At 35.3% G+C, this 25,345-nt stretch overlaps 5 protein-coding genes across 15 annotated transcripts in view; 3 read left to right on the top strand and 2 right to left on the bottom strand.

The window, feature by feature from the left end:
- Nucleotides 1-138: 138 nt before the first annotated feature.
- LOC119073467 (ubiquitin carboxyl-terminal hydrolase 38) lies at nucleotides 139-4,594 on the bottom strand. Its single transcript, XM_037178971.1, has 7 exons — nucleotides 4,436-4,594; nucleotides 4,126-4,283; nucleotides 3,925-4,056; nucleotides 3,666-3,856; nucleotides 1,957-2,247; nucleotides 1,700-1,884; nucleotides 139-1,632 (listed from the first exon to the last, which is right to left on the bottom strand). Exons 2-7 carry the CDS (start codon nucleotides 4,265-4,267, stop codon nucleotides 393-395), a joined length of 2,181 nt encoding a protein of 726 aa, XP_037034866.1. The 5' UTR covers nucleotides 4,268-4,283; nucleotides 4,436-4,594; the 3' UTR covers nucleotides 139-392.
- Nucleotides 4,595-7,417: 2,823 nt separating this feature from the next.
- LOC119073506 (parafibromin) lies at nucleotides 7,418-9,496 on the top strand. Its single transcript, XM_037179022.1, has 5 exons — nucleotides 7,418-7,645; nucleotides 7,763-7,868; nucleotides 7,935-8,523; nucleotides 8,581-9,150; nucleotides 9,225-9,496. The coding sequence occupies exons 1-5, from the start codon at nucleotides 7,515-7,517 to the stop codon at nucleotides 9,401-9,403; spliced, it is 1,575 nt and encodes a 524-aa protein (XP_037034917.1). The 5' UTR covers nucleotides 7,418-7,514; the 3' UTR covers nucleotides 9,404-9,496.
- Nucleotides 9,497-11,383: 1,887 nt separating this feature from the next.
- Nucleotides 11,384-14,209, top strand: LOC119073528 (facilitated trehalose transporter Tret1-like). Of its 2 annotated transcripts, XM_037179067.1 has the most exons (5): nucleotides 11,384-11,536; nucleotides 12,408-12,588; nucleotides 12,645-12,928; nucleotides 13,186-14,026; nucleotides 14,109-14,209. In XM_037179067.1, the coding sequence occupies exons 1-5, from the start codon at nucleotides 11,449-11,451 to the stop codon at nucleotides 14,113-14,115; spliced, it is 1,401 nt and encodes a 466-aa protein (XP_037034962.1). In that variant the 5' UTR covers nucleotides 11,384-11,448; the 3' UTR covers nucleotides 14,116-14,209. The 2 variants fall into 2 exon arrangements, with proteins under 2 accessions (XP_037034962.1, XP_037034961.1); XM_037179066.1 differs by lacking the exon at nucleotides 14,109-14,209 and having other exon boundaries at nucleotides 13,186-14,088.
- A 1,263-nt stretch (nucleotides 14,210-15,472) lies between these two features.
- On the bottom strand, nucleotides 15,473-20,598 carry LOC119073625 (5-formyltetrahydrofolate cyclo-ligase). 4 transcript variants are annotated; one of them, XM_037179212.1, is made up of 5 exons: nucleotides 18,158-18,269; nucleotides 17,964-18,081; nucleotides 17,166-17,279; nucleotides 16,098-16,239; nucleotides 15,473-15,770 (listed from the first exon to the last, which is right to left on the bottom strand). In XM_037179212.1, exons 1-5 carry the CDS (start codon nucleotides 18,244-18,246, stop codon nucleotides 15,496-15,498), a joined length of 738 nt encoding a protein of 245 aa, XP_037035107.1. In that variant the 5' UTR covers nucleotides 18,247-18,269; the 3' UTR covers nucleotides 15,473-15,495. The 4 variants fall into 4 exon arrangements, with proteins under 4 accessions (XP_037035107.1, XP_037035110.1, XP_037035109.1 ...); XM_037179215.1 differs by lacking the exon at nucleotides 18,158-18,269 and adding an exon at nucleotides 20,339-20,598 and having other exon boundaries at nucleotides 15,496-15,770; XM_037179214.1 differs by lacking the exon at nucleotides 18,158-18,269 and adding an exon at nucleotides 20,181-20,209 and having other exon boundaries at nucleotides 15,496-15,770.
- Nucleotides 20,599-20,659: 61 nt separating this feature from the next.
- LOC119073431 (transient receptor potential cation channel trpm) overlaps nucleotides 20,660-25,345 on the top strand; it is a 54,933-nt gene continuing 50,247 nt past the window's right edge. For all 7 annotated transcript variants that reach the window (XM_037178910.1, XM_037178909.1, XM_037178908.1 and 4 more), the window contains exon 1: nucleotides 20,660-21,467. The gene's annotated coding sequence lies outside the window, so the exon portion shown is untranslated. The remainder of the gene's footprint in view (nucleotides 21,468-25,345) is intronic.

The raw sequence follows: 25,345 nt of genomic DNA, 5'->3' as shown, positions 1-25,345 counted from the left end.
GAATGTAATGAGTAAGAACAGACTTTCCTTAAAAATACCTATAGACAGACTTTCCTTGTAAATACAAATAGACAATGGTTCGAATGTTGCTTATACTTCTTCAGAACAGACATCAATGCTACATCGAGACCCCAGAAGTTGTTTTAATCCATAAAACGTTTATTTTTTTTAGAATGTAAACATAAGGAACGTCTGCTACGGTTTAACAAAACTTCACGAATTGCATTTTACAAAAGGATTCATGAGTTGGAAAACAAAAATAAATTAAATTGTAAACCTTAATAGTTATGGTGTCGATGATGGTGGATTAACTTGGATAAGAAAATTTTTCTTTTTTTTATTTAGCCGATGATGAAACAAAAATCAGATGAAAATTATAACAATGAATGGGTTCATAAGATGTAAGGACTTCCGATATCAAACGAATTTCCTCCACAAGAACTCGGCGGTGGTGGTTGATCATCGTCATTGTCCGACGAGAAATTGTTGGTGAAATTGCTTACAGCACCGAATTTCGGTTGACGTAACCGTTTCTCCATCTCGTACCGATTATTTTCGTAATCAACATATGTCCGCAATCGTGTGGGCAAGTCGTTGAGAGACGGATAGTTGTTGCTGTCATCACAATTATTTGGTGTAGTGGCAGCTGAGTGATCGCTCTCATATTCACGTTCGTAAAATAGTACGTATGGTGTGTTTGGCGATCGGAGACTTTTCAATGCCGTAATATTGCATTCGGTAACAAAACTATCGTTAAACTTATACCACCGTCCATCGCCATCGTCCGGTTGATCTGATCCGTATGTGAAATAGTGTCCCGAATCCATACTAACGCCAGAATGAACGACCGCTGCGTATAAACGGTACTGGACAAAGTGCTCGCTGAGTCCATCTTCAGACAATACCTTTACCGATATCTTCGGATTGTGATTGACGTTATGTGTTAATTTCGTGCGCATGTTGATCTTTTTGTCGTATTTGAAATATTTTAGTGTCAACACCAAGTAGCGGGGCGGATTGACAATGTTGATTGTTCGTTCGCCGTCGCATAACATTTTACAAATGTCACAAAAGTATTTATTGTCGGCGTCCAGTCGTTCCATCGAACAGTAGTAGTCCAGTAAATCCTCAATGGAATATTGATGCTTGGAATTCGTCTCAGTGTCCGGAAAAGACAGGTGCAAATCTCGAAATGAATCATTCTGTTTACTGGTCGTACCGCAATTAAGGCACTTGTAGACAATCGATATCGATCCATCGAACGTTTTCTGAACCAACGTCCGAGGTGTTTCCACCTGTAACTCATTCGGACTCAACGGTGCTGTTGAATCTGTACCAGCACTCGACCCACACACATCCGAATATTCGACATGATTCGTACGAATTTGCAATTGTTTGGTTGACGAACTCTGATATGACTTCTCTTGTGTGTGCAAGGATTCCAGTAAATGACCGAGAAATTCCGAACAGTCCTGCTGATGGCCTTCATGAAAAGCTGGTGGACAAGCCGCTTTCAGGATCATGTCCGGTGACAGTGCCGGCCGGTTGGAATGCAATAATAGGGCTAAGAGTCTTTGAATCAATTCGAATAAATTCGATTGGATTTCGATGAACAACATTTCTTGACGAAAGCTGTAACAGAAAATTTTGTTGCTTGAATAGATCAGTCGGTTTTCTCTAAATCTAATATTGAACTTACTGTTTCGTGAGCATGAGGGCCTGTAAAATGCTGTTCATGTAGCAAGTATTTCCCAAATTCTCTAAGCCAACGCGCGCGTTAGTCGTTATATATTGATAGATTGGAGACGTGTCATGCCATGGTTGTATTTCCAATTGTTGCTTATAGTTACTGGACACAGAATAGTTTTTTGATATTATGTTGTCCTGAAAAAAACACCAATGGACGAAGTTCGTTAACATTCTTTCGGCAATTCATTCAAAGCTCAAACATCTTACCAAATCAGAATAATTCTGATGATCTGGAAACGTGTTGAAATGATCAATCAATGCTTTGACTGTGTCAACCAACCGTTGTTGCAAAGCCGGATAGTTACGAAGATTCGACAGCATACAAGGGATTTTGCTTTTGAGTAAATCGAAAATGGTTGACGTGTGCTGAACTGATGTCAGAACGTTGAAAAATATCGGCTCCGCTTGACTTTGAGTAACTGGGAGCACCATACATAATGCAATGTGTTTGATGTGCTTACTCGCGACATCCAACAGGATAGAATACATTTTGTTTTCCTGGAACAAGAGAGGAACGAATTCGTATTAGAAGCTAGTAGTTTGCAGCCAAATGTGATTTACTATATGGAGTGCATACATTGCTGCTGGTACAAATGAAGTAGATTTTAACAACTTGTTGTTTGGAAAATCTTTTATCAACGGCAATTGTATAAGGGGGATTCTTTTGAAAAGCCACCTATCGAAATCGGACCCATTTTATCTGGATTGGATATGCATAGCGTTTGAAAGGTCTTGGCCTGACACAGCACAAACGCGGCATATGAGGCATCAAAGGAAGGCTTAGATAACCTACGCCCTCATGCAACTTCCATTTTATAAATTTTTCTAAAACATATTTCAGTAGAAGTTCGTCTAACTGGACATGCCCTGAAAGTACTTGACCATGACCTCAGCTTTCCATCGAAGCCAGTCACATCCAGATCGCACATATTTAACGTCCATAAAATGAGTCCAAAAAACACCTATTTATCGACCTTTGGCAGGCCTGCTGCCAGCAACCAATGGTGGCTAGAGACTATCTGAGACCTGTTTTGAATTCCTCAGACCTTTCCAACGCTATTCATATACATCCCAGATGAAATGGGCCCGATTTCGATAAGTGGTTTGTCAAAATAATTCCTCATAACGGATTCAATCCGTTGCTCTTTTGTTTTGAAACATCGCATAAGGTCTTGTACTAGATCTTGTGCTTCATTACTTTTTGTTATTTAAAAACGACAAATACATCAAAATCATTTCATTGGTGTAAAGTATGTCTCTGTTGCTTGGTGGAAAATCTATCACTTCAATAGTTTTCACCATACAATCTATACAAGAAAATAGTCGCCGAAGCTCATTGCCTATTTTTGTCGTCATTATCCGTTAGTTGCTATGACCAGCCATTCGTATTCGGTAGTCAAACTACATGACAGGCAATTTTGGAAATATGCAGAGAAGAATACACGCTCATATGAGAACGCTGTCTAATAAAATGTTCCGATTCGACTTATATATCTAAAATTGCAACGATACTACGTACACGCTACAGTGACGATACTACGGTTACGATACAGTGACGATATTACACTTTGCGCGAACAAGTCAGTTGGTCAGTATTCATTTTAAATATTTGTTTTGAGATGAAAACAGAGAATAAAGAAAACGTTTTGTCATAACAACCAAAACATTTACAGACAAAGAGTATCAATGGACTTTAGATGTTTGTAAACAAAATGTGAAATTACGTTTCAACCTTTCACAGATGACGAGCATAAAATAGGGATTACTTGATTTGATCCAAGTATTTTCGTTAAACTGAAACAAAATCTGTGGCTTCATTTGTTACAACATACATTTGCTATATAAAACGACGTGATCTGAAGCTCAATATTTTCATTGTTGTCACAATTTGGTCAATAACAGAAGCAGTCACTTACCTGTAAGTCGCTCAGTACTTTCAGTATCCATTTGTCTAGATTCCGAATGAAGAACGTGAATCGCATCCAAGAAAACAGATTGTTCAGCGCTTTTCTCATGTGCTGCTCATCGGGAAAGATGACATAGAATTTAGGCATTCTCACCATCTCCAATCGATGCAAAATAATTCCGGCAACAGCTGACGGATTATCTGTATTGGACCAATGAAAGGAAATGGTCATGGGACACTCGCACAAATCCGAATCGGTGAACATTTACCCTTTATTAGTACACCTTGAAGTCCGATGGAACATATTTTGATAATGTCAACTTGCTCGGAAATCTTGTTCAGGAATTCATCAACCACGGCAATCTGCTTAATGTGTTCCTGTTTCGGCTGATCAATGCATCCTGAAAATGTTTTACGAATATTTTCATCATTTCCGTTTGATGAGTTTAGATCGCGTAAATAGGTGTCACCTAATAGTTCCACAATCCGGAGAGCAATTTTCGAATAGTCTTGAATAATTAACGCTCTCTGTTCCTGCTCGTTGATAAAATCCAGTATTCTGCTGATGGGATATTTTTCCTCATTTTCGGTGGTAGATTGTTTCACTGCCATTTCAAAGTATAAATTCCTAATAACAACAACAAATTTTCCACTGAATGAGCGATACGTAAAATGTCAAAAATAACAAAAAGCTTTAGGTTACAAATTGTCTGGATGTGAAAAATAGACAATCGACGCCACCGACCACTTATTGATTGCGTTAAATGCACAAATGATTACCTTATTCACAGTTAAGGCCCTGCAAAATTTAGATCAGTCAAGTCTATTTCCGTCTTTTCTTATAATTGCACACAAAAACTCAATGGAAATTTCAGAAATGAAAAATGGATGATCGCAATTGTGAATTTCAAGATTTTTTCCTTGACATTCACGTCAAAAGTACTAGAACGTATAAAGGAACGATACAAGACGGTTCAAATGTCAAACCGGGACTCATGCGACACTTACATATTCATATTGGAAACACCGGCGAAAATAAGATGTGAATGCAGTTTTCCTATAAGAAATCGATTAATATTAAAGAAAACAAAAGCGGTAGGCTTAACGATTATAGACTGATTAGATTATAACTTGCCTTGTGGTTACTTATCATTTTCATATAAATGTTTGACATGACCCCAAAGACAAATTAAAATATCTTATCTAGATATGTTTCCTTCTCTCTCATCATCATAACGGTCTGTAGGTTTGTTCCAATAGAGTAGTATGATGAATAGGGTGGATTGATTTTAACAACTTGAAAATTCACAACCAGCATGTGCATGTGCAGCTCGCCAAAACTAATCAAACTGCATCATTGCTTTTTTGTTACCGAATACTTTTGAGTACCGCACAGCTGGTTGAATGGGTTTGTTAGGCTAATCGTATTTCCTTTCAAAATTTCATAGACAATTTTTTTTAAAAGCCTTGTAGAGGCTGTTATAGACTGAAACAAACATAATACAACTTAATTCGAAAAAATCGGTTCAGTCGAAATGAAAATATCTACGTTTTCTATGTAATTTTGGGAGGCTATAAGCTTTGAACCACTATTTTTACATAAAAATTCCTCAAAAATATTCCGTGTTAGAAATGTCATTTTTCGAATTAGTAGATTCTGATATTAGATTTAGTGTCACTCTACTTTAGAAATATGTGTTAATACTACTACTTCAGGAGTTAAATAAATACATTTGATATTGAAATTTCCAAAGAGCTCTTGAATAAACGTGTTCAGTCAAATTATTTAAGATAATAACACATTTTTGATTTTAATCAATTCTACAAATTTTGACATCCCTGATTTTGTGTTTTGACAACGATTTCATCCACATAGATGAACATAACCTAAGCGTCTTTGTAAATTTTTCGTTAAAATATTCATCAACCTGAAAGTTGAGGTTAAGTTGCCTTCTGTGGATGAAATTTGACATTTCGAAATGACCTTAAACAAACCTACACTTTGCCGATGCCGTAGTGTAATAAATTATTCCCTTTTCTTTTGCTACGTTTTGATCCAAGGTTTTATGTGAGGATGTTTCGCCACTGAGGCCGTTATCGGAAAAATCCTCTTATCTTGCCGTAATTTTCATACAAAATTGTAGAGCAATTCCAATTCAGTTGAAATTTTGTACTAAAATGCAGTTAGAGTTACCAACAGACGCCATGTTTCATTTTGTGATACGGTCCCAGTGGCAATCAGCGTAGCCTCCTCATATACAACCTAGGTTTTGATCAACAATAGATTGTGGGAGTTGTTCAACACTTGGCCGCAGTTTAGTACGATTTAGTACAGCGCTGTCGGTAAATCGGTCTGTATGTATACAAAATTTCATTTGAGTGTGCGTAAAATCATGACTTGTGTTGGTGCATATATCTACACAATGTACGTTCTACACCTCTGACTTGATCACTAAGGCTGTGGTACTCAAATTAAGATAATTTTCCGTGTACTAAAAATCTGTATGGAAAAAATTCACTCAACCATTCAAATCTGAATGCCGACCGCAATCGGACCTAGAACCTATGTAGAACCTCGAGAGTTATGGACGCTACTTCTGTACAAGTATATAAACACTGAAGATAATGCAGACCCTCAGCGGATCGGAGAAATTACAGATCGAAACTTTCAGGTGAATTCATTTTCGTATGTTGTCTAACTTTGTCTTGTGCAACATGACAACCCTAAATCCTTCCACTTCACCCGAGGGGTGACTCACTTCTAGATTAAATGGAATAAAATGGATTTAACGGATTAAATGGAATAAAAATTGGTTTTTTAACGAACTTTATTATTCAAAAAAATACAAATTACGAATATAATAATAATATTTCACTTGCAGTAAGTGTTTAGCCTAAGGACGGCTTTTCAACTTAATTCAGCGTTAATGTGTTAGTTATTTATATAAATGGCGAAAGGAAAACTAGACAAAAACCTTTTCTAATACTTGACTTAACGGAATAAAAATTGGATTAAATGGATTAAATAGGAAAAAAGTTCATTTTACCAAATACTGTAAGTCTTAAAAATTGTTGATTTTGATCGAACCACGTACTACAACTCATACTACAAAGTTAAAAAGCGAAAAAATCCACTTTTAGGAGTTTTTGGTGTAAAGTGGATTAAATGGATTAAATAAATTTAATACCATTTTTAACAAAAAAAATTTTCTATACCTCACGAGTACTTAACTCATTCAAAATAATTGCGGCTTGTCAACTTTCGGCACCCTGGACTTTACTTAAATAGTCGTGGAATGCCTCCAAATAAATGTCTAAAAATCTAGAATTCAGTTTTGGATTTTTATAAATTTATTTGGAGGCATTCCTCGACTATTTAAGTGAAGTCCAGGGTGCCGAAAGTTGACAAGCCGCAATTAATTTCAATGTGTTAAACGAGCTGGGGATCGTGCAAATCTATTTTTCGCAATTACTTTACAAATTTTTCAGGTGGGTAGCCTAATTATTTCGGTAAAACTAAAAATTTTTTTTTGGATTAGATGCAACTTGACGCAAACCAATTCAACATGACGGAGCTAAAATTCACCTGAAAATTTGGATCCGTGTGTAACTGTGGATTTGCATTACCTTCAGTGTTTATACACTTTGTGTACAACGACCGCTACGACAAATATTATGATTGTACTAGCTGTGATACCTACAGTCGTACCAGTCGTACGCCATGTTTCCTTTTTATCTTGGCATGCTTGGCATCCTTGTCATTGACAGTCAGTCTGTCAGTGACAGTTACGCGGTGTTGTTTTATGTTGATTGACTCTACAAGGCTTGAGAAAAGTGAATTTATTTTTGCACTGGAAAAATGGCAGATCCATTGAGTTTATTACGTCAATACAACATAAACAAAAAGGAAATCATAGAACGTGAGGGACAGATTATATTTGGCGAATTTTCTTGGCCAAAAAATGTGAAAACAAATTACCTCAAATATGGGTATGTAAATACGTAATATATGCAGTTCGAAGCCTTCGCTTGAAGTGTGGTTATGTGCTACGTAAACCTTTCTAAAGTTTGATGTTTATTGTGAAATGTCATTTAAAATTGTTACAGATCGGGAAAGAAAGGCGCTCCGCGTGAATACTACACACTTGAGTGCCTTTTATATTTGCTAAAGAATGTCCAACTGCAGCATTCAGTGTATGTTCGTCAGTGTGCTGTAAGTTTATTTGAACGGACGAACAATAACCGAGCAATCTTTTGATATTTCTTTTATGGTTTCTAGGCGGAAGACATACCTGCCGTAAATCGGCCGGATCGTAAAGAATTGTTGGCATATTTAAATGGTGATACGGCGACATGCGCGAGCATCGACAAAAGTGCCCCATTGGAAATACCAACTCAAGTTAAACGACCCATCGAGTCGGATGGGCTAGACAGCATAGCCAAAAAAGCTCGCTATGAAGACACTCAAGTGCAACAAGTTCGTGAACGATTGGCGGCTCGTTTGGATGTGAATAAAAAAGAAGCCTCTGTCAACATCGACAACATCAAGTCTCTGTCGGAAGCGATGTCTGTTGAAAAAATTGCCGCAATCAAGGCTAAGCGTTTGGCTAATAAACGTACGACTATCAAACGGAATGATAACGACGACGCAATGGGAACCGATTTACGAGCAATTTTGGACTTTGATGTCGATTCAACGAAGGATATCATCAGTCGAGAACGGCAATGGCGGACCAGAACCAGCATACTACAGAGTACTGGCAAGATGTTTGCAAAGAATATAATGGCAATTCTACAAAGTGTAAAGAATCGTGAAGAAGGAAAGGCTCGACCCGTACAGCCTCAAATTCGTCTGCCAGAGCCAACACGTAATAATCGAATCGCCTTAAGCCAGTCTCACTTTTAAACCATTTTCATTTTTACAGTTCATCGTCCCACCCCTCAACCTGCCCAGTATAATCGTTACGATCAGGAACGATTCAACAAACAGAAAGAAGAAACCGAAGGCTTCAAAATCGATACGATGGGTACTTATCACGGCATGTCACTGAAATCGGTGACTGAAGGTTCTCAGCAACAGAAAAAACAGCAAATCGCTCAGATGCCACCAGGTCGACCGAAAGAAATGTTGCCAACAGCTCAAGCTCGAGTCATTCCCCAGAATATGAACAAACGACCGTCCCGTACGCCAATCATCATCATTCCGGGAACTAATTCTAGTCTCATCACGATGTTCAATGCAAAGGACATTTTGCAAGATATGAAGTTTGTGACGACGGAAGACAAGAAGGCGCAAGGTTGTCCAAGAGAAAATGAAGTGCTGCTGCAACGGAACAAGGAAGCAAACTGCACTGTCCCATACAGAATAATCGACAATCCTGCCAAATTGACGCCACAAGAATGGACTCGTGTTGTCGCCGTTTTCGTTATGGGACCAGCTTGGCAATTTAAAGGTTGGCCATGGGATGGTAATCCAGTCGAAATATTCTCGAAAAGTAAGTCTACCGTCAATTGATCAGCGGCGAAGGCCTTGGACTGACGAAAATGTTACTTTTTTTCCCCTTTCAAGTTTGTGCATTTCACTTGCGATACGACGAAATGAAATTGGATGCGAATGTTGCACGCTGGGCTGTAACTGTTTTGAATTTGTCGCGCACTAAACGACATCTGGATCGAGCAGTGTTAATGACATTTTGGGAAAGACTGGACAAACACATTGCGAAGAATAAACCCGAACTCCGATTCTGATTCTACGAACTCATAGATTTTGCGTTAATCGTTCAGTTTTAGATTCGTTTATTTTATAGTTTTGAAGTGAATACAATATGATTAGCGAATTGTCCGGCTTGTTTTTTTGTCTCTGTTGTCCGGTTTTCTATCTTACTTTTCTTTCTCATTCTAATTTGTTCGAGACAAAGTTCGAGGATTTTTGCCAGCTGTACATTTTAGTGATGCGAAAAAAATTAGACTTAAGATGACAAAAACCGTATAAATCACAAGAGAATATCAGCACGAGTCACTGCAAAATCAATTTGTCGTCTAGGGAATGCAGTGCCGGGCCGGTTCTTTGGAACCGGTTCTCCGTACTGAAGTGGTGGAACCAGTACTCAGTATCGGTTCTAGAGTATTTTTTGAAACAACCATATTTTAGGTAGTTCCGAACAGAGTACATGCTAAAAAAAGCACGATTTTGAGAATGCTTCCGTCTATTTTTATATAATATGTGTTGAGATGCATTATTAATGGCGCCCGAACTAATATACTTTGCCAAAGCGTGGGGTAATTTGGCACACGGTGCAAAAATACGGCATTTTTAACTGCGTAAAAACTTCATTAAAATTTCGTAAAAGGGATAATTAAGTTGATGATATAGCTTTGCGTGTGCGAGATTGTCAAAAATAAACTTTAAGAATGTCTTATTTTTGCTTCGTGTGCCAGATTACCCGATACCTTCGCCAATACGGATGACACCACGTTTTCTAGACAGCTATCGACCAGGGGAAAATGTTGGTTGAAGGAACCGGTTTCATACTAAAAATATCAGTGTTACGGTTCTCAAAGAACCGGTTTTTGATACCGGTTCTGCATTCCCTAGTCGTCGTTCATTCACGTTTTATGTAAATGCAAAAGAGTGCGTGTCTCTTCGACCTGGTCATTCATGTGATGGCCATTCACAGCGGCCATTAGAAAGTCTGTGAGAGGTTCAATAATTGAAGTTCTTGAACAATCTTATGATTTCAGGATATTCTTTACGTTTTAACCCGTGTCTCCCGAGTAATTTTTGAGTAGAGCATTTTTGACGTGTCGAGGATTCTTCAAACATTTATAGCGGGGAGACCATATCCGATGGGTGCGATAACCTTGGTCATAAAATGTCGACAACAGTCCAAAGTTTGTATGAGATTTTTAGCTACGTTCGATGCTTATACCAGCCAGAATTTAACAGAGTTCTTATCTGCAAATCATAAGTTTTTCCTACCAAATACATTCAGGTTTTGAGAAAAAATTGTAGTTTCAGGTAGTTCCAGGTTGGCTTTAGCCTTTAACTGTTTTATATTTGGTAAAATATTCTAAGAGATGCCTAAGACTTGGAAATAATGTGTTATCCTGGTAACCTGGGATATCGAGCTAATCAGCGGTAAATATGTGACAGGAAATCAGTTTTCAAGTGTTTCGTTACCGGAGAGAAAATATTATTTGCATGCCCGTGCCTAACTCAGCTTATGACTCTCGAGAGATTTTCGAGATTTTGGAAATTAATCAAATGAGCAGAAGGTCTATATTATACAGCCTCACTTAGCGTTGTTATCGTTATCCCTAACGTTTCTCAAAAGCTAGATCATAATCTTACGTTGTTAATCGTATTTACATTATACAATAACTATCTATATAAGGCCTCTTTAAAGCAGAGAAACTTAAATCTTCTCCTTTTTTTTGGTTTACTTTATTTTTATTGAAAAAAGCTTTTCATCCATACAAATTACTTGTAGTGGTAAAAATCAGCACTAACTTCACATCACCTTAATAGTCGTTTTATATTGGCCATACATTTGTTAAGAAATTCTCGCACATGCATCAATCGCAAAATAATAATTCGTTATCAGGCATCCATTTGAAAGATTCAAGAGCGAGTGTTTAATCTGCCATATAATAAAACAACTCTGTTTTACTATCATCGATAAATGCGAACGCGGTGGAGTACAAAAGATGAGTATTCAGTAAAAGATACCTTTCGAATTCGGCAATCAGTTAGTAGGTAGTTAATTTTGGAACGTTAAACAGCGGCTAATAAAATGGACGATTTAGCGTATCAGAAACCTGCCAGTACACTCTCTGATGGCAAGGATCGATACCTTTTCCAATATGTGGTAGCATTTTCAGGTGATTTATAATTTGATTTATTTTCGATAGTTAAGAGTAAAAACGAATGGGAAGATAGCGTGATTTCATCGATATAATGACAGAAATTAACCTTTTGAAGACGGCTAATCATCATCTGTTATTGACATCGGCATATCGTAAAAACTAAAGAAGTGCAAGATTCGATGACAAACATTACGAGTTTAAACAAAATAAGAAACAGTCTGAAAGCTTGAGTGACGATATGCTTGCCCTTTATAAAAGGTTGATTTAATCATCTTAGTTAAGCGTCTAAACGTTTTGTGTAGAAAGCTTTTCTTGTTTGGACATTTCGATTTTTTTTTTAAAGACAAATCTCTTGTGTGGTGAGGTTGCTATTGTGAGTAAGCTATTTAAAGTGTTCTTAACACGATTTTCTGTTCATGACAAAGCTCAATTTTAAATATCAAAAGGTGAACGTTGAAAAACAAAAGACAGCAAAACATAACGCAAAAGAATGTATGAAGCCTCAATAAAATTAGAGGTTCGATTCGAAGAAAAATCATTTATCAGAAATGATTATAATGAATACCTATAAAGCTATTAAGTTGATAAGAACGCTCGTTATCTAAAAAACCCACGCGACGATATAATGTTTTTGTTACAATAATCGTGTTGCATCTCAGAGCTTCCACTCCTTTTCAACCTTTCACAGATGGCCTTCTCCTTAAATGGAAAATATAAAATTGAGAGGCAAGGTACCAGAACGACATACTTTAAACTTATTCTGCTAGATACATCCTCTATACATATTGCTAGACACCGAGAAATACTTAAGCAGAATCAACAGATTTAATGATAATAACTTTAATCGGTTGTCATATTAACTCACATTTTATCTTTACTAATTCAGCTTCCATGCTTTTGTTTTCCTCTGCTATATCGTTTGGTTGGACCAGTCCTTCACTACCATTACTCATGGATGGTGAAAGTACCTATATTCGCATTACAAGTGATGAAGGATCTTGGATTGTTGCTATCTACGTAATTGGAACGATTTCCGTACCGATACCGGCAGCATTTCTGATGGATCGGTAAGTAAATCGCGAATCATTTTATTTTTATGAAATGTAAGATTTATCCTCTGAAGATTCGGTCGTAAGAAAACTCTTCTGGTCGGTTCAGTGCCACTACTGGTTGGTTGGATATTGGTTGTCGTTTCAAAATCAATTAGTTTGATTTATGTGTCACGAGTTTTGTGTGGTTTTTCGTATGGATTGAGTTATTCCGTGTTACCTATGTATTTAGCTGAAATATCTTCGGATAAAATCAGAGGGTCTATTACGATCATTCTCACAGTCATGGCTAAATGTGGGATTTTATTCTCATACCTTGTTGGAAGTTACACATCATTATATACCGCTGCCTTGATCTGTAAGTTAATTTCACTTTTTTAACCGAGCTTTAACCTTTCATAAACGGCTAGGTGATGCGTCATTCCACGATTTAATCTGGTACTTCTTTTGTTCAATTTATCGACTTCTGTCTGGTTGAAAATCATTGAATCGCCTGAGATCATATATTACGGTTGTCGTCGTTGTAAATAACAAAGATTAACCGTTTCTGAAAGGTTAACGTGGTGTTTAAGAAACTCATCTACTATTGACTTCTACATGATTCGTTTTGTTCAGCAATGGCTCCTCCAATAATATTTGTTTCGTGCTTCATTTGGCTACCGGATTCCCCGTACTTTTTGATAGGAAAAAACAGAGGTAAGGAAGCCATTAGAAGTTTGGAAAGGCTAAGGGGCCATAGAGATGTTCAAGCTGAGTACGAACGAATGTGCATTACCGTGAGAAAATCTGAAGATAACAAAGGGGCTATCAAAGAAATAATGTCGCGGAATAATATACGTGCTGCAATTATTATCATGGGCCTGGGTGGCATCCAACAGTTCTGTGGAAGCCAGGCTGTTATATCTTATGCTCAAATTATTTTTAACGAGATTGGAAGTGAATTGGGAGCGGCAGAGAGTAGCTTTATCTTAGCGGCCGTACAGATTATTGCTTCAGCATTTTCATCTTTAATTGTGGATAGATTTGGCAGGAGGCCGTTGCTGTTGTTTTCTGTTAGTGGTGCCGCAATTTGCAATACAATCGTAGGAATATATTTCTTCTTGAACCATCAAGGAAATGATGTTCGTTCAATTTCCTGGCTTCCCATGACGGCTATAATGATCTTCATTGTATCGTACACTCTCGGACTTGCAACTGTTACATTCGTTGTGCTGGGTGAAGTTTTTCCGAAAAATTTGCGTGCAGCTGCAGGAGCTGTATTTACAATATTTGCATCTGTGTGTGGGTTTGCTGTCGCAAAAATGTTTCAATTGGTCACAGACAATGTGGGAAGTCATGCAACGTTCTGGATATTTGCGGGATTCAGTTATCTGTTCATTCCGTTCATTTGGTTTATAATACCAGAGACGAAAAATAAGTCCTTGGACACTATTCTAGAGGAATTGCGGATTAGGAAGTCAGTTAAAAGCTCAATGTGACATTGTTATCGATTACTTAAATATATTTATTTGTGCTAGACTCATCTTTGTTCCTTTTAGGCGTTAGCTTTGGGCTTCCATCAGGACTGTGCAGTTGTGATGACGAAAGTTGCTGTTTGTATAAGTAAATAAAGGAGATTGGTATGTGGGTAATTTCCTAAAAATCCAGAGATTTTTCGAATATAAGGGCCAGTAAACGTGAGTGTAGGAGTTATCCTCAACACCTTTACTGGAGTATTGAGTTTGTCATTGCAAAGACCATGGAATAGCATCGAGAGTTGAGTATTGAACTACTAAAACTAAGGTAAACAAAGGTAATACTTCGCGAAAGAAGCCCGATCGACTTCTTATCTAGGGTCAGGTTCATGATACGAAATACTGTAAATAAACACATAAACTTAATTCTCGTAAACAATGAGATAAGAAATTGAAAATTGGAGATAGAACATTTCAAGTCGAAGATAGCGAAAGAGAAAATATAAAATCTTATCTTTATGACAGTAATTATCTCTTCAAGACCTTTAAGTGGAGGCTCGTCATACTGAACAAAAACCTAATGAATTCAATGTTATCGAGAATGGTATAATGATGGCGTTGGTTTTTGTACAGAATTAACCCAATAGTCTCATAACTACGGATAAAAAGTTGAATTGTTGAGCTTTCACGTGTATTTTGTTGATCCGAGACGAACCCGAGGGCAGTTTGACAAATGTAACCATCTTGAATTATGTGAATGATTTTACATGCTACATGCGTCGAAAACCGTACTTCTCATGTTTCAAGCGCTACTTTCGACGCCCTCAGCATGTAAAGTCCATTACATAACTCGTGATATAAATAAAAGTCTCGGCTTCGCCTCGGATCAACAAAATTCACACGAAAACTCTCCTTTTCATCCCGAGTTATGTAATAGTTGAAACGTCCAGATTTCATGCGAAGTTTGTTGATCCGAGGCGAAGTGGAGGTCAATAAACATGAGCAAACGAGACTTTTCATTTTTATCCAGAGTTTTGTAATGGATTTTTCTTAACTAGTGGTAAAATATCGTGACTTCGTCGCTTATTTCCCACGTCGTTTTGGAAAAACTTTCTTCCTAGCATAGGTTAGGAACCTCTCATCTGCGAAAAAACGCATTTTATCATGCATTAGGAAAATAACTGTTACATGATGTCAACTCGTAAACTAATTCTCTTGTTTTCTACTATAGTGCTGCACTACCACTTTCGACTGGGGAAAACAAAAGCATATGAAACCTATTGCATTCTTGATCTTGACCATCTTGACTTAGACAAATTATAGATAACTTTGTTCGAAATTTCCTCTCTAGGTATAATTACTCTTAGATTCTGGAGTACTTTGAAAAACAGTGTACGAATTGAACAGTTTACGACGCATACTCAATTGATAATAATGAAACAGCTTAAATTCCTCAAAAAGAAACATTTAATCACTCACTTGTAATGACAGAATCTAGTAAAATATCTGTCTCATCTATTGGAACATTTTCGACAACTTGTTGCTTAAATGCAAGTCCTATGAGGATTGTTTTCTTTTCGTTCATTTTTCCGTTCAAATTGCCTCTCCATTCATTTGGTGCTGCACGACCAGGACAAGTGTCGAATAAACCCTGTATATATTTGTCGTAATAACCCATTCCGTGACCCATTCTACCACCACTTTTTGTAAATGCTACTCCTGGCAACAATATCAAATCTAGACCACCTGCAAAGTAAACATGTAAATACTCAGATTAGACCGAATCATATTGCAATCAATAAAACGACTCGTTAAAAAATGATTATAAAAAGTTATTTTCGAACAAATCGTAATACTCCTCCCGTTGGGAAACAGATTAAATTGGCATTGCTCAAAGCCCATGTCTTTCACAAAATAATCAATCAGCGAACACCCCTTATGAATACGCATTGAGTCATATATTATACGAAGTCATTCATTACATCCACACTACATACCAAAACCGTACGTACTTCGTACTGTCGGTAAAATTTATTGAAAAATGTTAATCTCTTAACGACATTATCATTTTACCTGTGAGATTTGCGTTTTCTCTCGAATCACCAGCTCGGGGTTGTTTAATATTCCATTTGGTTAATGGAAGACTTTCGTAGTCTTCAATGTCATTGATTTTTACCATTTTCATTGTTTTACCAGAATAGCTGGGTACGAACACCTAATTTAATGAATGAAATGGTTGTATCAAAATGCGTTCTTTGGGTTTAGTGTGTATGAGCTCGTAACATTCATATTATAAGTTAATTGTGTAGAACAGACGGAATAAATATTCTTCCAAACTTTTCTTTCGCTTTAATTAGAAATGAATGTAATTGTAGTAAAACTAAAGTTCATGTCTAGCTGTAATTATGTCGAAAATAATAATCACAAAATTATGGTAAGGCACACCATTATTATTATCTACAATTATTGTAATGCTTGAACTACGTCTCAATAGCCTACTATACCTACATAAACACACATACACCACTTTCACTTATTTCCTATTTTTGGTCGTGAGTCGTGAGTACTATTCGAGTAGTTCTCGACGTACGAAACTAAAAAGAGTCCACCGTAAATTATTGCACAGATGTATCCATTAATTCATTTCTGTTTAGTGCTGTCCATAAATTACGCCCAGACTCGCAGTTTTGATATCTTACTCGTAAAATTTTTTAAACCCAACAACTTCAATGGGCGCCCATTTTGAAGAGCACTGACGCTTTTACGGAAAATTTCTAGATGAAACAGAGCAATGTTAAATATGCTCAGTCAAATAACGAATTAATAGAAAGTTCATTTCGAATTTGTGATTCGAAATAACTTAGCATCCAGAGTAAATTGTTTTTGGGATCCCCATTCCTCTTACAATTTCGCACAGGTTCAATGACACCTTTTCCTTGTTTTATGGACGCCACGTCGTGACAACCCTGCCCCTAATTATTGTTCGACAAATCTAATCGCAAGTTTATTCAGAAATGCGTTTATGACAAACGCAGTGATTAATTTATTATTTTGTTTCACATAAATTACACGTAGACGGGTACGAAAACTGTACATGGAATAAATACAAAAAGTTATCTTAAAAAAATATGTAAAACTTACCTCCTTCTTTTCCTCAAACATTACATTCAGTAATTCTTTAGTAGACACTTCGCCATCCGTACTTAGATAGACGCTCACACGACTAGATTGTTTGAATATTTCCATCGATGTAATCTGTTAATTATAACTATTTTGTTAAAGTTTCACATGTGTATCAACCACTCGCAGGCGGCAAGCAAATTATCAATAAAATTATCTTTTAATTCTAGTAACCCCTTTTACGTGTTACGGCATGCTTCATTTTCATTTAAATTGCCTAATCACGTAAAACATTGTACTTACGAGGTTCCAAGTTGTTATTTGACAAGTGAGGAATACAACTTGGAACCTCGGAAGTAGTATACTATTAACAAGTTTGTTAAAAATCTATTACTTCATTTGTTTTAACATACATCTTGCTATATAATTATCCAGTTATTAACTCAATTCTTATAGTGCAGTTGATAAGGACCATGTATAAGGGAACGTTTACACTCGTATAAAAGCTGGGCTACCTCTCTAAAAGTTTATTTTTCTCATTGCAAAGCAGGTAAAATTATCATTAAGGAACCTACTGATAATTTTACCTACTTTACAATGAGAAAAGTTAACTTTTAGAGAGGTAGCCCAGCTTTTATACGAGTGTAAACGTTCTCGTATAAATGGTCCTTATTAACTACACTATTAGATGATATTTCAAGTAAGATTAGAGAAATGACGATTTAATCGTGATACGATTGCCGTTTGTAAAATATTGATTCGTTAAAAAATATTTCATTTTTAGGTAAAACGAAGATGTAGAATTTGGACATTTTTTACCTGATGTGTTATCGACGCAGATTGCTTAGCTTGATCCTCCTTCGTCATCGATGCAAGAACTTTTTTTATTTCTGCTCGGAGTAGTTTTTTAGCTGGATTCGAAACGGTCGACATTGTTCTGAAAGGTTAACAATGCTGTTAATGTAAACCTTTATATATGCACTTTATACAAATAATTAAAATATCTGAATTACATTGCGAAACGAACGTGATGAATTGACGAACCAAATTGTGTTATGGACACATTTTTATCATTTTCGTATTTAAGTTGTATTTGTTTCATATCAGATGACTTAATGACCTAATCTAATGTATTTTATGTACGTCTATTTACCAACGAATATTTTTCTGTAAACACTTACAATTCAGAATATGTGTCGTTCAGAATTGTTCATAAACTGCACATTCAGCATTTTCGAAATTGAATTTTTAACTTATTGTAATGCTGTTACTTACAACTTTAACTTTCAAATTTATATTTGGATTTAGATACTGTGCGCATTACTTGTTGGATTTGTTTGAAATAGCCGTTGCATGTATGTGGGTATGTACATACTACCAAGAAGAAAGGTTCATTTTCGCGTTATATGATTTAATGTCTCGCGCACAGTAGCTTCCCATTTTGGTTGATTCGAGGAAACAAAACATTGTAATGCTGTTTTGCGTTTCTATCATCTTTCTTATCTCTTTTTACATCTGATTCTCAAATGAAATCTTTCAAGTCATATGTTAAAATAGATATTTTCCTAGCTAGTGTTGAAATATCGCAAACTTCGTCGCTTGTTTCCTACATAGTTTAGGAAAAGCGTTGTTCGTATGCTAAAATGTTTTCTTAGCGAGTTCGATTCCAGTACTGCCCTCCGTCTCGAGCTGGAAACATCTTATTCGCTAAAAAAGCATTTTAGCATGCGTTAGGAAAATAATTTATTAAGTAACAAAGAAGGAAAAGGTAAAAAGTCGAGTTTTCGCGTGAAGTTTGTTGATCCGAGTTACGGACATTTTACATGTTGAGAACACAAAAAATGCTTCATTGATGAAATGAACGGTTTTCGGTGCAGAATCATGTAAAAAATACATTTTAATCAGATTTTATTAGCCAAAAAAAAAGTTGTTTGCTTAGTTCTTCGCTTGTCGTCGCTATTGATAGCAGTTGAAGCAGGTCCGTAGCATCGGGTGGGCTGGAGATTATAAAAAATCTGTTTTTCTTTTATTTCCTCAAACAAATTTATTTATTTTCTTGTACTGAGACCATGGAATGTTATAAAATCGAAGTCCAGCTACGGGCCTGAGATGAAATAATTAGAACTTCTCATACAAATATGGGATCGTAACGTTTGAGGATATTTGGATAAATATTTACTTACACGCACAATCTGCAACATAAAATTCATTTTTTTTAAACTTCGTTTCGTAACGAAGTTAATCTGAAATTCTTCCGGGTGTATATGTACGAATTTCCACAGACAATTATACCAAGAATATAACAAGCAAAATAATAACAGCCCAGCTTCTGCAATCGTTTGTTGTTGCATATCTCTCGTTACGACAAGTAGAAAGGATATGGTAATGAACATGAAAATAAAAAGAAGTAAAATCTTACGGGACCGACAATTTTCTTTTTGTATACAGTTTTGCAACAATAATATAACTCGGCGGGATTAAATTTCTGTTCAAAGTTATTCGTAACGTTTTATGCAAATAGGATTATCCTTGATCAGAAATATACATTATATCATCGCAAAAGTTATCTCTAATTTACTTAAAAATTAGTTTCGTCATGGAAATGCAATTATAATTCAATTCAAAACCAATGAATTGCAATAATAACGAATATCCTAAAGGTTCCTAGTGAACGATGTTGGTTGAAACCATTTTTCGTGAAATTGAGAATGTATGGCAACTATAGTTGAAATGGAAAAACCATTTTTCTCAAATTTCTTTCCAACTCTTGAGAGTAAATATGAAAATTAATTGACTCGTTTCATAATCTTTAAGCTCGTCTTAAATCTAATCGCTTTTTCTCATATTTTTTTTTTATTATATACACGCGCGATATGGCAAAAAATTTACTTCTATGAAGATAATTCAGCACACCTTAATACAGGCTTTATCAATGCTATCATTTTGTATAGCTTGAGATATACCCGACGAAGATCTGTTGAATTTTGTATCAAATTCACGTACTACACAACAATTTCTTACACGCAACTAACTTACAATCCATTTAACATATACCACCATCCGCTAGACACATAACATAATACACAATCAGAATCAACCCATATTCTGGGTTGACGTACACAGAACCATATGGTACATAAGCAAAAACTGATGAAAACACGTTGTTAGTTCTAAGTTGTACATATTATACGTACCTATAGTAAATAAGTACATAAGTTATGGTTGTAAAAGCATGGTTTGTAGTTGATGCAACATAGCGTTGTCACACTCGGAGAATGTAAACGAGATATTATATACTCAAAGTGTCTAGTGAATATATTCGCGCAAACGCATTGAATTACACAAATATCAGACAACAACTGATTATTCAGTGATATTTTCCACTATAAAATTACCATTTTGTTTATGATTATTAAGTGCTTAACAAGGTCAACCGTATTGTTTAATTGCTTTGCAAAATATTATCAGCTGGCATGGAAATTGATGGTAAAATTTCTTTAAAACGTGACCACTGACAAAACGACAACCGCTGCAAGACAATAATATTTTGTTCGAGAAAGAGAACACGATATATCCGTGCGAATAGAGTCGACCAGCTGATTTTTATTCGGAAAGACCGTGTTACTCACATTTTTATTCAGAAACTGGCGTTCAGTTCCTTTGTGTCTCCGCTAGATGTCGGTTCAATTTTGACATATCGTCTAAACATTTCACTGTGTGAAAATATTGTCATATCTTACTGTAGGAACTGTGTTAAAGACCTGAGATATTTCGTGGTTCTATCAAAATGTTTGTTTAAAAATTCTATTTATCAAACAAAATTTTAAAAAATTGATCGTTCTACGCGAATGATGCTCAAAAAATTGTGATTGCTGAACGGATAAATTTATTTGAAAATATTTATAGTGGAAAATTATTGAAAATTGTGTAACACAAAGTACGGTATTTGGATGGAGAAAAAAATTTTATATGGAAAATGTGAAAATTTACCTGCAATGCACTGATTGTGTTTATGTGAACGAAATTGTTCGTATTAATTTTGGTCAAACTGTTTGTTCATTTCTGTGAATTCTAATAAAAGTATTTTCGCTCTTTTTCAAACTCAGAGGGGTTGTTTGTAATTGCAAAAGCGTGATTCGTGGCTAAGTGAATTTTATGTAACGAATTAACCGTTCCATTGAAAAACAAATCAATCAATTTTTTTTTTAAATTCGTTTTATCGTAAATTCTTTGCTCCACATATGTAAATGTGAAATTCAGCCAAATGGTGAATTCATAATTCTAATTGTGATGTCTACATCTTGATTATAAATAAACAAACATGTAAGTAAAAACTATACTTTTTAGTCTTACATTTATTTTGATTAGACGAGCTAGTTCGACTTAGATTAAGTGTATTGGTATGCGAGTGTTTTAGTTTACAAATCCATCAGTTGGAGCAAGTGTATCAAAGTAAAAAAAAATTTTATCTTTTCATTAATTAATGAGAATTGGCACATTTCTATTATTCGAAATAAATTCGTTTCAAATAGAATTTGTAAATAAATTTAAGGTTTTGTGGAGTGGGCTGTAAATATTACAAAATATCATGCAATTTATGATCGAATTTTTTCGGCTTGGTGGAAACAATCCGATGGAATTGTGTTTGATTGATCAGACTTTCCATTAGAATATTTTCGCGTTTTTTTCTTCTTCTAAACAGCAAACAATTTTGATAAACTTCATGTTTATGAATAGAATTTGAATTTTATAATGTACACAAAAAATAGAGTTTCTTTAATATTGAAAATAAAAATAAATTTCATTTCGGTTTCTTTCAATGTTTTACCGTTCGATACCTATTAGGATTAGTCCAGTTAGTATCGTCAAAATTTAAATTGCAATACAGATATTGCTGCTAAGGAGCTAGTCTTGTTTGCCTAATCTGGTCCACTACTCTGTGATTAGAATAAGTAAATTGTTGTTGTAGAAACGAGAGATCTAATGATTGGATCCTTTGCCTAGAGTTTCGTAAAAATCTTTTACTTCATTTGTTTAGACATACATTTTGTTAAATAAGATGAAAATAATTAGATCTCGTCAATAGTTTTTGTTGTCGATAACAGTCTAGCTGTTTCTGAAAGGTTGAATCGAGGATTTTACCAGCGATCCCTAACGTTATAACTTTATTCAAAAAATTCCAAGTTGTTACGGTATCATCTGTCTTTTTGTTACAGTAACGTCACAAGCACAAGCCGTTCCAAAGCTGTAACGTTCCATTTTTCTTCCTTAAAAATCGTTCAGTATATGTTGATACCGTCATTTTTACAAAAAGTTCCAACTACAAATAACGTTACTGCTGTCGTTCAACCTCGGTGCTACTATGAGCTTTAAATTTGTCATTTGTTACAAATTAATCGTTACTGTAACGTTACGTCAATATACCAAAATATAACGATTGCAATAACGTTATGCCGGTCTTTACATTGCCTCTACTATAAATAAGAGAAGTTCAGAGCTCTTTTTAGTTGATTTCATCTAAAATTGTGTATTTGTCAACCAGATGTGAATTGAGTTCCAGCAAAACCGAGAGACAGAATGTTGTACCAATTAATTTATATAACATTGTGACTGAACTGACTGTTTGTCTACCCTTCGAGCAAAATAATCTACATTTCAACTTATTCACCAATGTAATGCAAATTTTGGCTCTATCTTCAAAACGAAAATTAATTATGTATCACTGCTGGCTGTGGCTAAAACGGTATGAAAATTCTTTGATAAAATATATAACAATGCCAAATTGAACGAATAAAACTTGCTCAACTTGATTTAGTTTGATTTAATAAGAATGGGTGCAAAATTAAAGTTTTATGAAGTTTTTAATGAAAGACTGCATACCCGTTCGAGGAATAATTAAAGTTAAACTAAAATTTTCAATTAATATATCTGGATGCGTTAAGTTTTGGAGTAAATGACGTGGAAATCCGCAAAGAAAGTTCAAGCAAAAGCAGTAAAACCAGTAAAACTTTACGTTTATTAATTAACAATTAATATTCCACTCTTTTTTTTGCCATTCACCCATACCAAAGTAATGGAACGAAATGATATTATTGAATCAGTTGTTGTCGGGGTAATTTAAATAAATTGCCTGAATATTACGCCTGTTTGTAAACAATATATTTATGTGCACGTAGGGTATTTTCACCATTTACAGCGACATTAAACATTTACATTTTACACTAATGCCAATTACCTTTACTCATAAAAAGTTACATTTGCAAATGTTCTCCCTTCATCGTATTGAAGGGTTCGCCAAATGTTTTGTCTGTGTTGCTGTGCGGTAAGATTAGGACAAACTTTGAATTGTAAAATTTGATGTGCTTTCTGAATAGGTTTATGTAATATTTTTTGTGGATCATATTATTGTGTTATGAACAAATGTTCGGGAAGATGCTAAGATGCCAGACAAGAAGAACAAATATTTTTCAATATGTGTCTGTCGTCACAATAAAAAAATAATATTTTTATTAGTTTGCAATTTACTATTGAATCATCACCTTGAACGCCAGTAAATTACTTTCGAAGGTGCATATTTTTCGCATTAAAAAGTTACTGTCTCCATCAGTCAGTGAGTCAGTATAATGACAGTGTACGAAAAAAAAACCGCTCTCGTTTCAATTGTTATTAATAAACGCAGATTGGTTTCATGGAATAAATAACGCCATAATATAGTCAGGTCAATCAATCATTTTCCAAACGTTTTCAATTAGTGCAATCTCAATTAATTATCGATTCACAGGCAAATAAAACCTATCCCCATTATTTTTCGTAACTCAGTTCTCGAATATATTGCAATGTGATGTGCAGCGATTTCATTTTATTTCTGAAAGGATATATAGGGCTGATATCATCGTTGTCAATCAAAGTTTGAAGAGCATAAATGTAAATAATTTCAATGTTAGCGGCATATGGTTGAATTTTGGATTCTAGGATATTACATACCTCTGAGCCGTTACTTTAATTATCACCTCACCCTTACCTTACAAGCGATGAATGTCTTCATAAAAAAATATTCATTCAGTTGGAAAATATACTTTACGTGTTACGGCGTGTTTCATTTACATTTCCTAATCACGTAAAGCATTGTACTTACGAGGTTCCAAGTTGTGTATTTGACAAGTGGGGAATACAGCCCTCCCCTTCGGGTCGGGCTGTAACACCCCACTTATCAAATACACAACTTGGAACCTCGGAAGTAATATACTATTACTGCGGCGTTTTTTTTATGTCAAAGAGTTTTCTCTGATATACCGCTCAACCCATTTGCAACTGAAACCTTAGTTCATAACTTTCAATTTTCCGATAATCCAGTGAACGTCAATGTCGATTTAGAATAGGTGCCAACGAACTCACATAATTTGAACTAATTCTTTAACTAAATTATGAGTTGCAACTATACATAGTAAGCATATAAAAACACTTCGACAACCTTGGCACCAGAAGTTTGCTAATAATGATTTTCGGTTCACGGTTAGATCTATCGAACAACGATAGTAAACATCTTGAAGATTACACCTACTGAATGGAAAACAATCGGTCTATTCCTTTAAATGTTTCCACAAACAAATAAAAATTTGTGGAAAAATAAATCGAAAAAATCTAGAAAAAATATTTTTGTTTCGTTCGGAAATGTGAATTGCGACTTTAGAGAATAATTTTTAATCCATTCGAAATGGATGTTCCAAGACATCGATCTTTATAAACAAAACTGAATGAATTCTTAGTATACAAAAAGTGTGCCTTTGATGTTGTCCGAGCTATGTACGTCGAAAAATGGATATGGATAAATAAGATCGATTCAAAATTGAGTAAATGATTTAAAATCTTATATTGTCTACTACTTGATGCTTGATGATAAATAAACAAAATATTCGTGACGTGTTTTGGTATTTAAAATCCATAAAATATATATTGACGTCCATGACATCATATTTTATTTATCGAATCTGTTATCACTTTATTATGATATTCGATTCTATCTGACTTTATCCAATCGACTAGACTATACGTTCCGAAAAAACATTCTGATAAAATCGAACATTGATATTTACTTACCATTTTACTATTTAAACATGAACGTTTACAAGTAGCAGCAATATATATTTGTGTACTTGTTTTGTTTAAAGTGTGCTGGTATCGTTTTGGTGAATATAAATTCG

This window comes from Bradysia coprophila, unplaced genomic scaffold (genome assembly GCF_014529535.1).
Source record: "Bradysia coprophila strain Holo2 unplaced genomic scaffold, BU_Bcop_v1 contig_138, whole genome shotgun sequence".
In the NCBI taxonomy this organism is placed as follows: domain Eukaryota; kingdom Metazoa; phylum Arthropoda; class Insecta; order Diptera; family Sciaridae; genus Bradysia; species Bradysia coprophila.
This window is presented reverse-complemented; position numbering and strand designations above follow the sequence as displayed.

Excerpts from the sequence above, each read along its gene's own strand:
- LOC119073467 (XM_037178971.1), bottom strand. The coding sequence starts at position 4,267 with ATGGCAGTGAAACAATCTACCACCGAAAATGAGGAAAAATATCCCATC. Across the intron at positions 1,885-1,956 it reads ATCAGAATTATTCTGATTTG|GACAACATAATATCAAAAAA; the intron begins GTAAGATGTTTG and ends TGTTTTTTTCAG. Across the intron at positions 1,633-1,699 it reads GCCCTCATGCTCACGAAACA|CTTTCGTCAAGAAATGTTGT; the intron begins GTAAGTTCAATA and ends TTTCTGTTACAG.
- LOC119073506 (XM_037179022.1), top strand. The coding sequence starts at position 7,515 with ATGGCAGATCCATTGAGTTTATTACGTCAATACAACATAAACAAAAAG. Across the intron at positions 7,646-7,762 it reads ACAAATTACCTCAAATATGG|ATCGGGAAAGAAAGGCGCTC; the intron begins GTATGTAAATAC and ends AAATTGTTACAG. Across the intron at positions 9,151-9,224 it reads AGTCGAAATATTCTCGAAAA|TTTGTGCATTTCACTTGCGA; the intron begins GTAAGTCTACCG and ends TCCCCTTTCAAG.
- LOC119073528 (XM_037179066.1), top strand. The coding sequence starts at position 11,449 with ATGGACGATTTAGCGTATCAGAAACCTGCCAGTACACTCTCTGATGGC. Across the intron at positions 11,537-12,407 it reads ATATGTGGTAGCATTTTCAG|CTTCCATGCTTTTGTTTTCC; the intron begins GTGATTTATAAT and ends TTACTAATTCAG. Across the intron at positions 12,589-12,644 it reads GCAGCATTTCTGATGGATCG|ATTCGGTCGTAAGAAAACTC; the intron begins GTAAGTAAATCG and ends TATCCTCTGAAG.
- LOC119073625 (XM_037179212.1), bottom strand. The coding sequence starts at position 18,246 with ATGAAACAAATACAACTTAAATACGAAAATGATAAAAATGTGTCCATA. Across the intron at positions 17,280-17,963 it reads CTGCGTCGATAACACATCAG|ATTACATCGATGGAAATATT; the intron begins GTAAAAAATGTC and ends TATAATTAACAG. Across the intron at positions 16,240-17,165 it reads TGTTTGAGGAAAAGAAGGAG|GTGTTCGTACCCAGCTATTC; the intron begins GTAAGTTTTACA and ends TCATTAAATTAG.